The sequence below is a fragment of the Montipora capricornis genome, chromosome 13, assembly GCF_036669925.1.
Source record: "Montipora capricornis isolate CH-2021 chromosome 13, ASM3666992v2, whole genome shotgun sequence".
Taxonomy (NCBI): Eukaryota; Metazoa; Cnidaria; class Anthozoa; order Scleractinia; family Acroporidae; genus Montipora; species Montipora capricornis.
This window is the reverse complement of record NC_090895.1, coordinates 1425153-1436923: the sequence shown is the minus strand read 5'-3', so window position 1 is coordinate 1436923 and position 11771 is coordinate 1425153. Positions and strand designations below refer to the sequence as shown.

Here is an 11771-nt window from a genome sequence, read left to right as displayed (position 1 = left end):
TCAGCTCCACTACAGTCGCTCAGTTCGATGCAAGCATTCTCGCTTTCGCTTTCTCTGTTATCACTGTCACTTTCATTTTCGTACTCACTGTCCGGTTTGTGCTTCTTGACAACGATCAGGTCCTTCAACGCGGTTTTACCGGTCGTGATCTGCATTTTCTTTTGTGAAAAAACCGGATGCGACGAATCTGTTGCAAGGAGATCACCATCATCTTCGTCATCGCTACAGATCGCGAACAACTTTCTCTTGTCCCCTACTGCCGGGGAACATTCCTCCGATTCATCCTCGTCTGATTTCTGCCTCGTTCCCATGCCCATGGGGATATCGTTTATACAAAGTTTAAAATCTTTGGCCCCCTTTTTTTAGTAATTTCTCGACTACAGCATCACGCGTTTCAGTAAAACTAGTGTCGCATTTTGTTTTCCTGAATTTATCTTCACAATTTTGACAAGTCCTTACAAAGGACTTAATGTTTTGTTTTTCAGTGGGCTTCGCGACCTTGCACGCCAATTTCTTTTTCCTGTTCTTGTGAGTCCCTTCCGGTGTGCGATAATCAGATGCAGATAAAGGTATAACGACAGTGCTTACGTCTATGGTTCTCGCTGTAGATAAATGTTTCTCCAACAGACTGTCGACTCTGTGTAAAGGCACTTTCTTCGATCCTAACGAGGTGTTCGTTTTCAAATGATATAGCATACAAGCGATCAACGAATCTCGATCTAAATTGCCGCTATTGCTGTAATGGACATATACATAGGCCATCGAACACAACATCATTATTTTCATCAGCATGGGTGTTCCGACTAACACTTCACCACGGCCCACGGGTAATACAAATCCGCACCGTTCGTGGTCGTACCGGCATCGGTAATTGTTTACGTCGTGCGTCTTTAGAGACACCATCGTTATTATTATACTTTCGGGGGAATTAATCTTCACTCCCTGCGAACGATATCCAAAGTTTTGAGCAGTCGTTTGGTTTTTGGATATAAATTCGTCCACAGCTGTCTGAACTACATCGTTCCGTTGTATCCATTCAAAGAATACATACAGGCACATAGCACTTGCCGGCCAGGCTTTCGTGGTTTCAAGCACTTCGTCCAATAATAACCTTCCTCTCTCGCTAATCTTGAATGCTTTACTCCCGTTTTTCAATTCAAGAAGAGTCAAAATCTTACAGGCTAGCATTGCTCTCATCAATGCTTGGTCTGTTAAAACTTGGACGTTTAGGGATTCGTGCAGTTTCAGCATGGTCTTTTCCCGAGAGGCGTAGATCCTTTCTGATTGTGATTCTTTCAGTATGACTTGACACGGTCTCGACAACATGGATTCGCTCGCAAATTCTGGAATGTTTTCTGGCAACGTACAGTTTTCAAAAAAAGATAATTCGGACGAACTTGCGATGTTCAAATTGAACGCCGAAAGATTCACACTCGAGCCTCCCAGGGTAAGCATGAACTTCAGTAATAGGTTCTTGTTCGAAGCATCCGGGGGTTGTCAATCTACTGAATATATAGTATATGAACGAAGAAGTAGAGTGATACTCGCACAGGCACTTCACCAACAATTTCACTCGCTTCGTGATGCTCTCGATTCTATGCAAAAAAAATACTCTATACAAATCTGACATCTGGTCGGCGTCGCGACATTTCATTGCCAAACATGCACAATTTTCTGCTACCTGTGATGGAAAGACTTCTTGTTTCTCCTTGGAAAGGGCCATTTCTTGACTTCTCTTGAGTTCTCTTGAGTTCTCTTGAGTTCTTCTCAGTTGTAGCTTCTTTGGTGTTGTGATTCTAGTCCAACAGCGATCCGTTTTTATAGCCAAATGAATGACCTCGGGCCTCGATTACGTGTAGAATCACGAGTATACGTCATATGTGCAAAGATGAGATCATTGATGGCTGAGTTTTGTATGTCATAGCTAAACCCGGACTACTAAAGCAAGCCATGACAGAGCCAAAATTGGCCCTCGTACTATGTCGTATGCGATGAGGCATGTTACGTCATGGATATCTTTGCTCTTTAAGGCAATGATATCACGAAGAATATTTGTGCTTCCAACGCGAAACGTAGCCTACCTTTAAAAAATACTTTTGCTAAGCCTACGAATTCCAATACCCACTACATTCCATTACCCGTTACATTCCATTACCCCCAAAAACATCTCAGAACCCAAAAAGACATGACATCATGTTAACGAATTTAACCCGGATCAATATTTCGTAAAATGTCGACAAACACAAACCATTGTAGAGTGATACACGAAAAATGTATTTGGTCGAGCACCGAAAAAAAAAACTTAGGCGAAAGGTAAAGTGCTGAAGCCGGCATGTGAACTCGGATCCTGGATTCACGGCCAAGAGCCTTAACCACTCGGCCATGGCGCCAAATTCCAATACCCCTCAAATTCTATTACCCATTACATTCCATGACTCTATGGACCACGACACCGAGAGCCAAAATTGCCCCTCCTACGAATGTTGTGCCATAAGGCATATTACGTCATAAACATCTTTGCTCTATGACACGTCACCAAGAATATTTGTGCTTCCAACGCAAAACGTAGCCTAAACAAAACACCCCCAAAAACATCTCAGAACCCAAAAAGAATATGATGGTTTAACCATGACATCACGAGCAATGTTTGTTCTCAAACGCAATAGCTTTTTAACCACTCGGCCATGGCGCCAAATTCCAATACCCCTCAAATTCTATTACCCATTACATTCCATGACTCTATGGACCACGACACCGAGAGCCAAAATTGCCCCTCCTACGAATGTTGTGCCATAAGGCATATTACGTCATAAACATCTTTGCTCTATGACACGTCACCAAGAATATTTGTGCTTCCAACGCAAAACGTAGCCTAAACAAAACACCCCCAAAAACATCTCAGAACCCAAAAAGAATATGATGGTTTAACCATGACATCACGAGCAATGTTTGTTCTCAAACGCAATAGCTTTTTTTCGCCCAAAAAACGTAGGCCCCCCCCCCCCCCCCAAAAAAAAAACAAAAAACACGACAGATCCCAAATTGGCCGTTTTGCGAATGTACCGTGTTAACGAATGACGACAGGACAATGTTTGGTTTTCGACGCATGTCTTTTTGGTTAACGTTACACAACTTTAAAAATTACCTCTGTAAAAAAGCTAGGAGTATGTTATGAACCATGGTTGACCTTTATGAATAATTTTAAGTGTACTCTGTGGAATCACCGGTTGTAACTTTTTTGACCAATATGTTTGTAAGATAACTAACAGAGACATGCAGAGGAAAAAATTAAAGATTCGTTGGAACTCGCCTCGAGAAAACGCTCTATTTTTCTCTTGGGACAGAGATTTTGAAAACGAAGATCGCAAAAGGAAAATAAAAAATTCGTCGAAACTGGGAAACAAACTAGCGCAACAGCGTTAGGTTGGCGTATCAATAAATTCGATTAAAAAGAAGCAAATCTGTGTGTTTCATTACACGATATTAAAACAACACTCGTTTAATGTTGATTCTTTCTAACGTTATGGATGCGATGGTCTCGAAACGAAACAAATAACCCAAGAGGGCTATCGAAGGTGATCTGGTTAAATTGACATAAATAGTTTTTAAATAACATCGTTCAAATGTTGTTAAATCAAAGGAAACAGTGTCAGACGAAAATCGAAATGTGCCGATAACCGCTCTCTGCTACATGTAGGTACGAAATACGAGTTTTGAGACCTTGCCAAGACAATGGGTCCTGTCGTCGATGATAATAACGAAGGATATGACTAGAATTTCGATCCACCATTAGAGCGTGATTATGAATGCTCGATTTGTTTGTTTGGTTTACGAAATGCCGTGCAAACCCCATGTGGTCACCGATTTTCGTCGCAATTGTATAATGCGTTCTTTGAAGACATCTGGGTCGTTCTGTCCTAACGATCAACAATCCATGAAAGAATCGCAACTACATGTTGATAATTTTGTCAACAAGATGATGATGGATCGCCAAGTCTTCTGTTGCTACAAGACAACGACAGGCTGTACATGGAAAGGCCGCCTCGGTGAACTAGAAACTCATCTGTCGGAGTGTGAATTTGTTCTTAGAGATTGTCCGAATGATTGTGGAATGAACATGGCCAAAAGAGAGATCTCGACTCACGCCACGGAACATTGCATCGAAAGGATAACAGCTTGCAGATTTAGCGCGATAAAAGTAAAGTGGAAGTATCTGCAAGTCCACTACGACGAGGAATGTGCATACTATCCCACTAAATGTGTGAATTGCGGTCAAGGTAATATACCGAAATGTAAAGTGGACGAACATTTTGAAAATGAATGTCCCGCTATTCAAATCAAGTGTCCGTTTAACGTGGTTGGCTGCGAGTTCAAAGGCCTTAGGGTAGACGTGAATGAACATGTCCACAGTATGATGATTGCTCACTTGTCTGACATGGTCAAAGCTTTTCGAACGTCGGAACAGACCCGAAATAATGAAATGTCCGACATGAAACGGAACATATCGGACCTTTGGCGCAGTGTCCGAGCTTCGGACACTCGTCCGCACGTTTGTAAATATTTTTACACGTGGGAACTTTATGATGTGGGCCGGCTTTGACGAGAAGCGATAAGAGGTTTAACTCCGGCTTTACATTCTCCTGGCTTTTATACGGCTCTTGAAAATGGTTACAAATTTTGCCTGAGGATTAATTTGAATGGAGTAGACTCGGGAAAGGGGAAACAGATTGCTTTATTCGTTCACGCGATGTCAGGTAGTTTCGATGACAGACTACAATGGCCATTCAAGGGAAAAATCACCCTAACCTTTCTAGATCAATCGTCACAGTTAAGTGCTCCCAAACACATCACCGAGACGTACCGAGTCGACGATGAAGATCTTCTAGCATTTCGCAGACCGACCGTCGAAAGAAACCATAAAGGCTACGGATACGTCGAATTTGCGCCAATAACAGTTTTATCTGATGCAAGATATGTTAAAGACGATAGAATGTTGATTCGAGCCGAATTTGAATACATTAGACAGAAAACATAAAACAGAAAGAGTTCAGATAATAGATTTCTTACTGTCGTGTAATAATCGTGTACGTTTAATAAATAGGCAACGAAACATACAGATGAATATTTTTAATTGTTTACGTGTTTCGTTTTTATAATCTACTCTTGTGTTTACGCTCCTCTAGTCGCTGTTTTATCCACTTGAAAAAAGCATAACATTCCTCTGTCGCGCAGTGAAAATGATTTCCTACTGCATGTTGTCCGCAATTCCGTTTTGGCTGGTGACCCGCTTTTAGCATATCGACATATTTAGGGCACCCGTGTTCTCCTATGTCTATAGAAGGAATGTTCAAACGTCGCAACAAATTCCTTTCTATGTGACCGCCCTTGTAAGCCACTAGATCTTTCCGTTGTGTCTTTGAATTCTGGTATAAAGCGAGTATTACTATTCCAAGCTCGTCTCCATCGAGGGCTTGTTCCACTGGGTTGTTCTCGAAAGGGAGCCCGGTGACCTTTCTAATCACAAACAAAGCAGTTCGTTTGTCCTTATCGGATAACTCGTCAAACTTGCAGGGCATTTTAAATTTCACGTTTCCAGAAACGCCCCTGTGGTCTACCCAACCAAGTTCTCGAGGATTATGTTTCCCGTCGACAAAAAAAAATTCGAGATCCAATACGACAGCAATTTTGTCCAACGGTGCCGCTTTTTCTCCTTGTGACACGATTGCACAATTTTCGGGAACCAGTAATCCCGTTAAATTTGAGACCGGTAAGCCCCATTCTGTCTTTAGGCAGATAGAACACCGGTCTTGAACAGACATGGTTCCCTGTAAGAGGCTATGGTCGCTTTTAATATACATCGTACACGAGAGTCTACTATCGTTTATAGGTGATTTAGTTGTAAAACCGCGACCCAAATCTGTAGTTTTTACTCCGACGCATTTTTTTCGCTTTGGTCAGAATACGAGTCATCGGCTATACTGGATCGTGACTTAATAAATGACATTTTGGGGATGTTTTTACCTAGGCACATTTTTTAGCACACCTAAGTCTGCGTGGGTTCGCTTATCTGTGACTGTTGGTGATCGGGTTTTGCCCTGGATCGTGACTTAACGAACGACATTTTTGGGATGTTTTAACTCAAGAAATTCTTTAGCACATCTAAGTTTGCGTGGGTTTGCTTATCTGCGACTGTCGGTGACCGGTTTACTTGAATCAAACTGATCGACAAAAAAATTGCATGTTAGCTTTAAAGGTACTGGTTACTCGTTTATCGCACGGACAATCAAAGATTCGTGGGTTGTTACATTTTTTTCATTATTCTTTTGAACTTCAAAGGATATAATTCCCCGGTGTTGAAGTGGTCAATGTTACATTTGATAAAATTCTTGTGGTCCCTCGCATTTTTTCGCTATAAAAATACCTTTACAATGGTGATGATTTGTAACGGAGCTTAAGTCGCGTTGGCTTTTTCATTGTTGCCGTGGCGTCCATTCCCTCGACGCGAACATGCAAATTCCTTTATCACACCAGGTGATCTGGTGACGTAATTTGGAGGCCCGTGAAGAAAAGTTTTAACGCCGTATCCCACAACCGCGCGCGGCCTTAGGTGTCGTTTCCAAACTCCCTGCAATATTGCCATCACCAAAAATCAACAGATCATTACATGTCTACTACATTTTCCTGTTACTGAACGAACATTCAAGTAGACCCGACAAGATCTAGCCTCGCCTCTGCCAGTTGAATTCGAAAATAAGGCCGCGGGCGGTTGTGGGATACGGCGTTAAAATTGTTCTCCCCAGTCCTCTGAATTACGTCACCAGATCACCTGGACGGACCATTAAATATTTACGGGGTCGTTACACTCTCTTTAACTTCAAAGGACACAGTTCTCCAGTGTTGAAACGAGCAATATTACATCGCGTTCACGTGGTCTTGCATATTTCCACACACTTTCACAAATGTCTCAGAGTAATGTTTTTTTATGGCGCTAAGATCATATTTTTTTCGTCCATTACCATTGTGAAAGCTATTCGTTTGACAAGAACATGGAAATCGGTCAAAGTCGACTTGACAATCGATTCCATTCAAAGTGCATTCGCACGTTTCTGGCGAGCAAATGTCGCCACAATCACAGCCGCACGTTACGCGACTTTGTCTGATTTCATTGCAATCGCGTTCCTCTCGTTTTACGATTCGCCGAACCCCGGCCGCTTTTAAAATACTTTCTCTCGCACTTTGCGAAATTAGCGCCAACGGCTTCCGATTGCTTTTTGACCCATTCGCCTTCCCCGGGTCAAGTTGTACTGTCTCGATGCAAGTATGTTTTCTCGCCATTTCTAGCGTTGATCCTCCCGTCAAAGGAGCTGCAACGAAACCTTGTTTTCGAAGGAAATAATAAATGGTAGCCTCTCCAAAACTCACTCTTTTGATTTTCGCTCGCTCACAATCATCCCCACGAGAAGAGTCATTATCGATGCCACGCTTTCGTTTTCCCATTTTTTTTTAATCACCACGACGTGATAAAGTATCAGACAGACAAGATGATCTATCTATCGGGTTGCGTGTGTTGAGTCTTTGTGTGGACTCACGCGTAATTGAATTTTTGAACTGCTTCAAAACATCGATTCACGTAGCTGCAAACGCAGCGTGTTTTTCTAACCAAGTCTAACGAGTAGAGCAAAACGACCGGCGATTCTTTTTATTAAATTTACAGGCACGACACATAATTTTGTTCTATCTTCGTCAGTTGACCAACTAAGCTGAACCGTCGTTGATCTGTAAATGAGAAAAAAAAAAAAGGTGGAAGTCAACATCAGTGTATGACATTACACATCAAGACGTTGATCGACAGGTCACACAATATTTGTATATAACACAACACACGACAAACGATAAATGTGGTTGCGTTATCCCTGAATGAACCATGGGGTGGGGACCCTGAGCGAACTGGGGTACGCATTCTGGCGTCGATTGAACGTTAAAAACGGATCCAAAATAACACTTTCCCACGAGAGTAACACAATCTTTACCTAGATCCCAAAAATCTATTGCGTTATTCATATGGAATCATAGGGGTAGGGGTAAGCAACATGGTGTGATGTTGAAGAGCTTGTGTGACATTTGTACACCGGGTAGGGGGGCTGCGTTTTTTGTACGGTCCTTAGAACGCGGGCATTTGTTAGCGCTTTGCGGGCACAGTCTATATTCGAGTGCGGGCAGATCTTTGATTTTGTCAAAATGGGATATCGAATGCGGGCGCTTGTATGAGGATTATGTGGGCGATTGTTAGCATCGAGATGTTTATAATTATAATAATAATAATAATAATAATAATAATAATAATAACAATAATAATAATTATTATTATTATTATTGGTGGGAGGCGAGTGCTCTACAATGCATCACAAGCTATCCCAGTGTATCACACTGAAAGGCATCACAAGGCATCACATTGGTATCAAAGGTATAGCATTGCACCACAAGGATCTCTATCCCTTATTGCAAATGGAGGATAAGCGTTAAACATGTAAACACTCAACCGGACAACGATTCATTGAACTCAAGCCTTCATTTTATGCCATTTTATTGGAACAAAGCCAAATATCCGAAAAAAAAAAAAAGTCTGCGATCATCGCTCTCTCTTCTTCCTCAGCCTCAGCAACGCGATCTTACTTCTGCTCTATAATCAAATAAAAACGTACTATTTTCGTAACAATTCGAACCATACCTCAAAATCAACGCGAGTAGTTCTCTTAAAATCTTGCAAAATTTGTGCCAACAACGACATTCCTGAACAAAAAATCTTACAGAGCCCAGGATAATCCGCGTCATAAGTACAGTATGTCTCGTTGGGCCGTTTTATTCCGATTTTGTTTTTGTAATCTTAAATCTTTAAATTTTTTAATATGGTAACAGGAAATTAGCTTACTGCTTGACGAAGTATTGAAAAGGAAAGGAACAATATGTAAACTTCAGACGTACAGTCAGTCTTGTTTTATTATTTTTGTCAATATTATATATTTGTTGGGTAGATCCAACAGACTTTTGCGCCTTTGCTTTGTCTACTTAGCTGTTGCTCAGGCCACCACGATTCACGGTTGTCATGCATTTTGTTTTTATTGAGGCTGTGATACGGCACCACCAGTTTTCAGTCCTTATTCGAGACGGAGGCGTGCGTAGCATGCTCTTATTAGCTGTGCAACAAATTTGAATACAATAATAATAATAATAATAATCATCATCATCACCATCATCATCTGGTGTGAGACACTGGTGTGAAACCATTGGCCTCATCAAAGTCAAAAGGGGAATTCTACAGGGAGACTCTTTTTGTGTGCATCTTTTCACTCTATCACTTAATTAACCCAATTGCATATACCTTAGGAGTACGGAAGGATATAAACTATCACACGCCCCAGACAGAAAAATCACCCAAGCCCTTAAAAACTTACCATCGATCTGGGGCAGTACCTGTGACAAGCAATCTGAAGAAGATGTTTGCGGACATTGGCTTAGAATGGGGAATCAACAAGTGCACTGCAATACATATGAAACGAGGAAACTAGAACCCAACGAAAACACCGCTGAAGGAACGACTGCTCCATTTTAGTTATAGCCAGCGAAGATCATTAGAAATTCCTAGGAAAGTATACCAGAACACTCAGCATCTACAGGATAAAGTTATTGAAGAAGCTTCCAACGAGTACGAGAATCGACTTTGGGCAGTTTGGACTTCACCACTGTCAATACCACGGGAAGTCTGGGCCACTAATGTTTATGCCGTACCTGTCTTACAGTACTATATGTGCACCACCGCCTGGTGTCTCAATCACCTCAAACAACTCCATAGACTAACAAGGAAAGTTATCAATGACTGTAGAGGAAAGCACAAGCATGAATCGCCACCAATGCTCTACTTACAGCCAGAACAAGGAGGGAAAGGATTAGTCGAATTAGAAACGTTGTTTAAGAATACCACGTTAAAGATAGCCAACTACATCAACAACTCAAAAGACCAGCATATCAAACTCATAAAGTCATCCCAGCTGAAAAAAGAAAAAGGTCATTTAAGAGTCATTTAAGATCCATATTTACAGAAGCCAAGAAGTACGCAGAAGAACTGAGCGTAGGGTGTGAGTTTGATGATAGTGCCGCAATCTTGAGAAACGGTGACAAAGAAATGCGTGGAAGCGATAAGGAACCACAGAAAGTAAAGAGCATTATAAACAAGGCGAACACCAACAGACACATGGAAGATAGACAAAACCAGCCCTGGGTAGGGAAATTTGTGACCCAACATTGGAATGATTCTCAAATATCAAATAATTGATACGACATCTTTAAACAGTGGAAGTACATTCCAGACATTGTAATGTCAATCGACACAAGTATCAGACAACAACTCCTGAATACCAAGACCTAAAGATCCCAGAAGTTACACGAACATATATAGAAGAAATGTCCTGTCGACTCTGTTCTGAGAAACAGGAGACTGTATCACACGTACTTTGTGGCTGCTCACATACAGCTCAGTCACTATACAAAACTCGGCATGACAAAATGCTTCGCCCTGTCTATCATGCTCTTCTTGAAAAATCCATATGGATTCAGTGAATCTGATTATTCTTCTCCATAGTACATGCAATGTCATCCTCAGCCAAGCAACTTGAAAATATCATGGCAAATTGAAAATTGTCCTAAGGACCGCGCAAACAGGGCAGATATCAGTATACTAGACAAGAAGAAAAAAGAATGGTCTCTAGTGGAAAGTACTACATGTACTACAGGAACAACGAGCTGAAAAACGAAGCTGCATGCAGAGTTTTTTAATCGAATTTCAAGGTGTGTGGATAGAAGATGAAACACTCTTTCGAGTTTTTGACATTGCTTCTCAAAGGCATCACTAAACAAGCACAATTATTTCACATGGAGTCATGCAAAGATTAGCTGCAGATAACTGTAAAATCAATGCTAACCATTTATAATGAGTGGGAGCAATTACAGAATACCCATCCAACCCTTAATGTTACTGGCTGAATAATAATGAGGACATTAAAGGGACTGCCAACGTGGTACACAAAAGTGTTGTTAACCGAAACGTAAAATGAAAGCTAAATATCAAATGAGTGTTTAGGCTTAATCACTGAAACGAGCGCTTAGGCTAAATTTCATCAGTAAATTAGTGCTATTTTCTTCACACCATCGTGTAAAAAGTGGAGTTAACCCAACGGTGCAAGCTAAATGAGTGCTTAGGCCTAATCAGTAAAGATTTTTTAAGCGCCTGGGTTCTTGCTTCTCTCCGTGGCCGGGTAGCCACAATTTTAAAGAACCCTTTTAGAGTAGTGGGGGTATTCAGTAGTTACAGTACAGCGCAGGAATAACAGCACTTACAAAGGTGAGAAAAAAGCTCTTAGGCTTAAACAGTAAACAAGTGCTATGTTCTTCAGGCGATCTCGCAGAAAGTGTAGTTAACCGAACCCTAAAATGAAAACTAAAATTCTAAAAGAGTGCTTAGGCCTAAGCTTGGGAGTGCTAGGCAGGCCCAAACACTTCATCACGATCAGAGCGTGACACAAGGCGATTTCGTGACCACAGACCATGAGGCAGTTGTTGAATGCATGAATTCTGTCTAGAACTGCGGGACCGCGGTGACAACTACTTTAACGTTGCATTTAGGTGGAGTGGTAGTCTGTAGTCTGGCCAACGATTGTTTAGTTCTTCATGTATTTCCAAAATCCCGTCCCGCAACCGGACATGTAGACACAACAAAT

The 11771-nt window shown here is 41.4% G+C and overlaps 2 protein-coding genes across 2 annotated transcripts; one reads left to right on the top strand and one right to left on the bottom strand.

Annotated features, from left to right (window-relative positions):
• The first annotated feature begins 3835 nt into the window (after positions 1-3835).
• On the top strand, positions 3836-4600 carry LOC138030332 (TNF receptor-associated factor 5-like). The gene has a single exon (XM_068878258.1). The coding sequence runs from the start codon at positions 3836-3838 to the stop codon at positions 4598-4600; it is 765 nt and encodes a 254-aa protein (XP_068734359.1).
• Positions 4601-6912: 2312 nt separating this feature from the next.
• LOC138030331 (cysteine/serine-rich nuclear protein 1-like) lies at positions 6913-7497 on the bottom strand. Its single transcript, XM_068878257.1, has one exon. The coding sequence runs from the start codon at positions 7495-7497 to the stop codon at positions 6913-6915; it is 585 nt and encodes a 194-aa protein (XP_068734358.1).
• Between the last annotated feature and the right edge of the window lie 4274 nt (positions 7498-11771).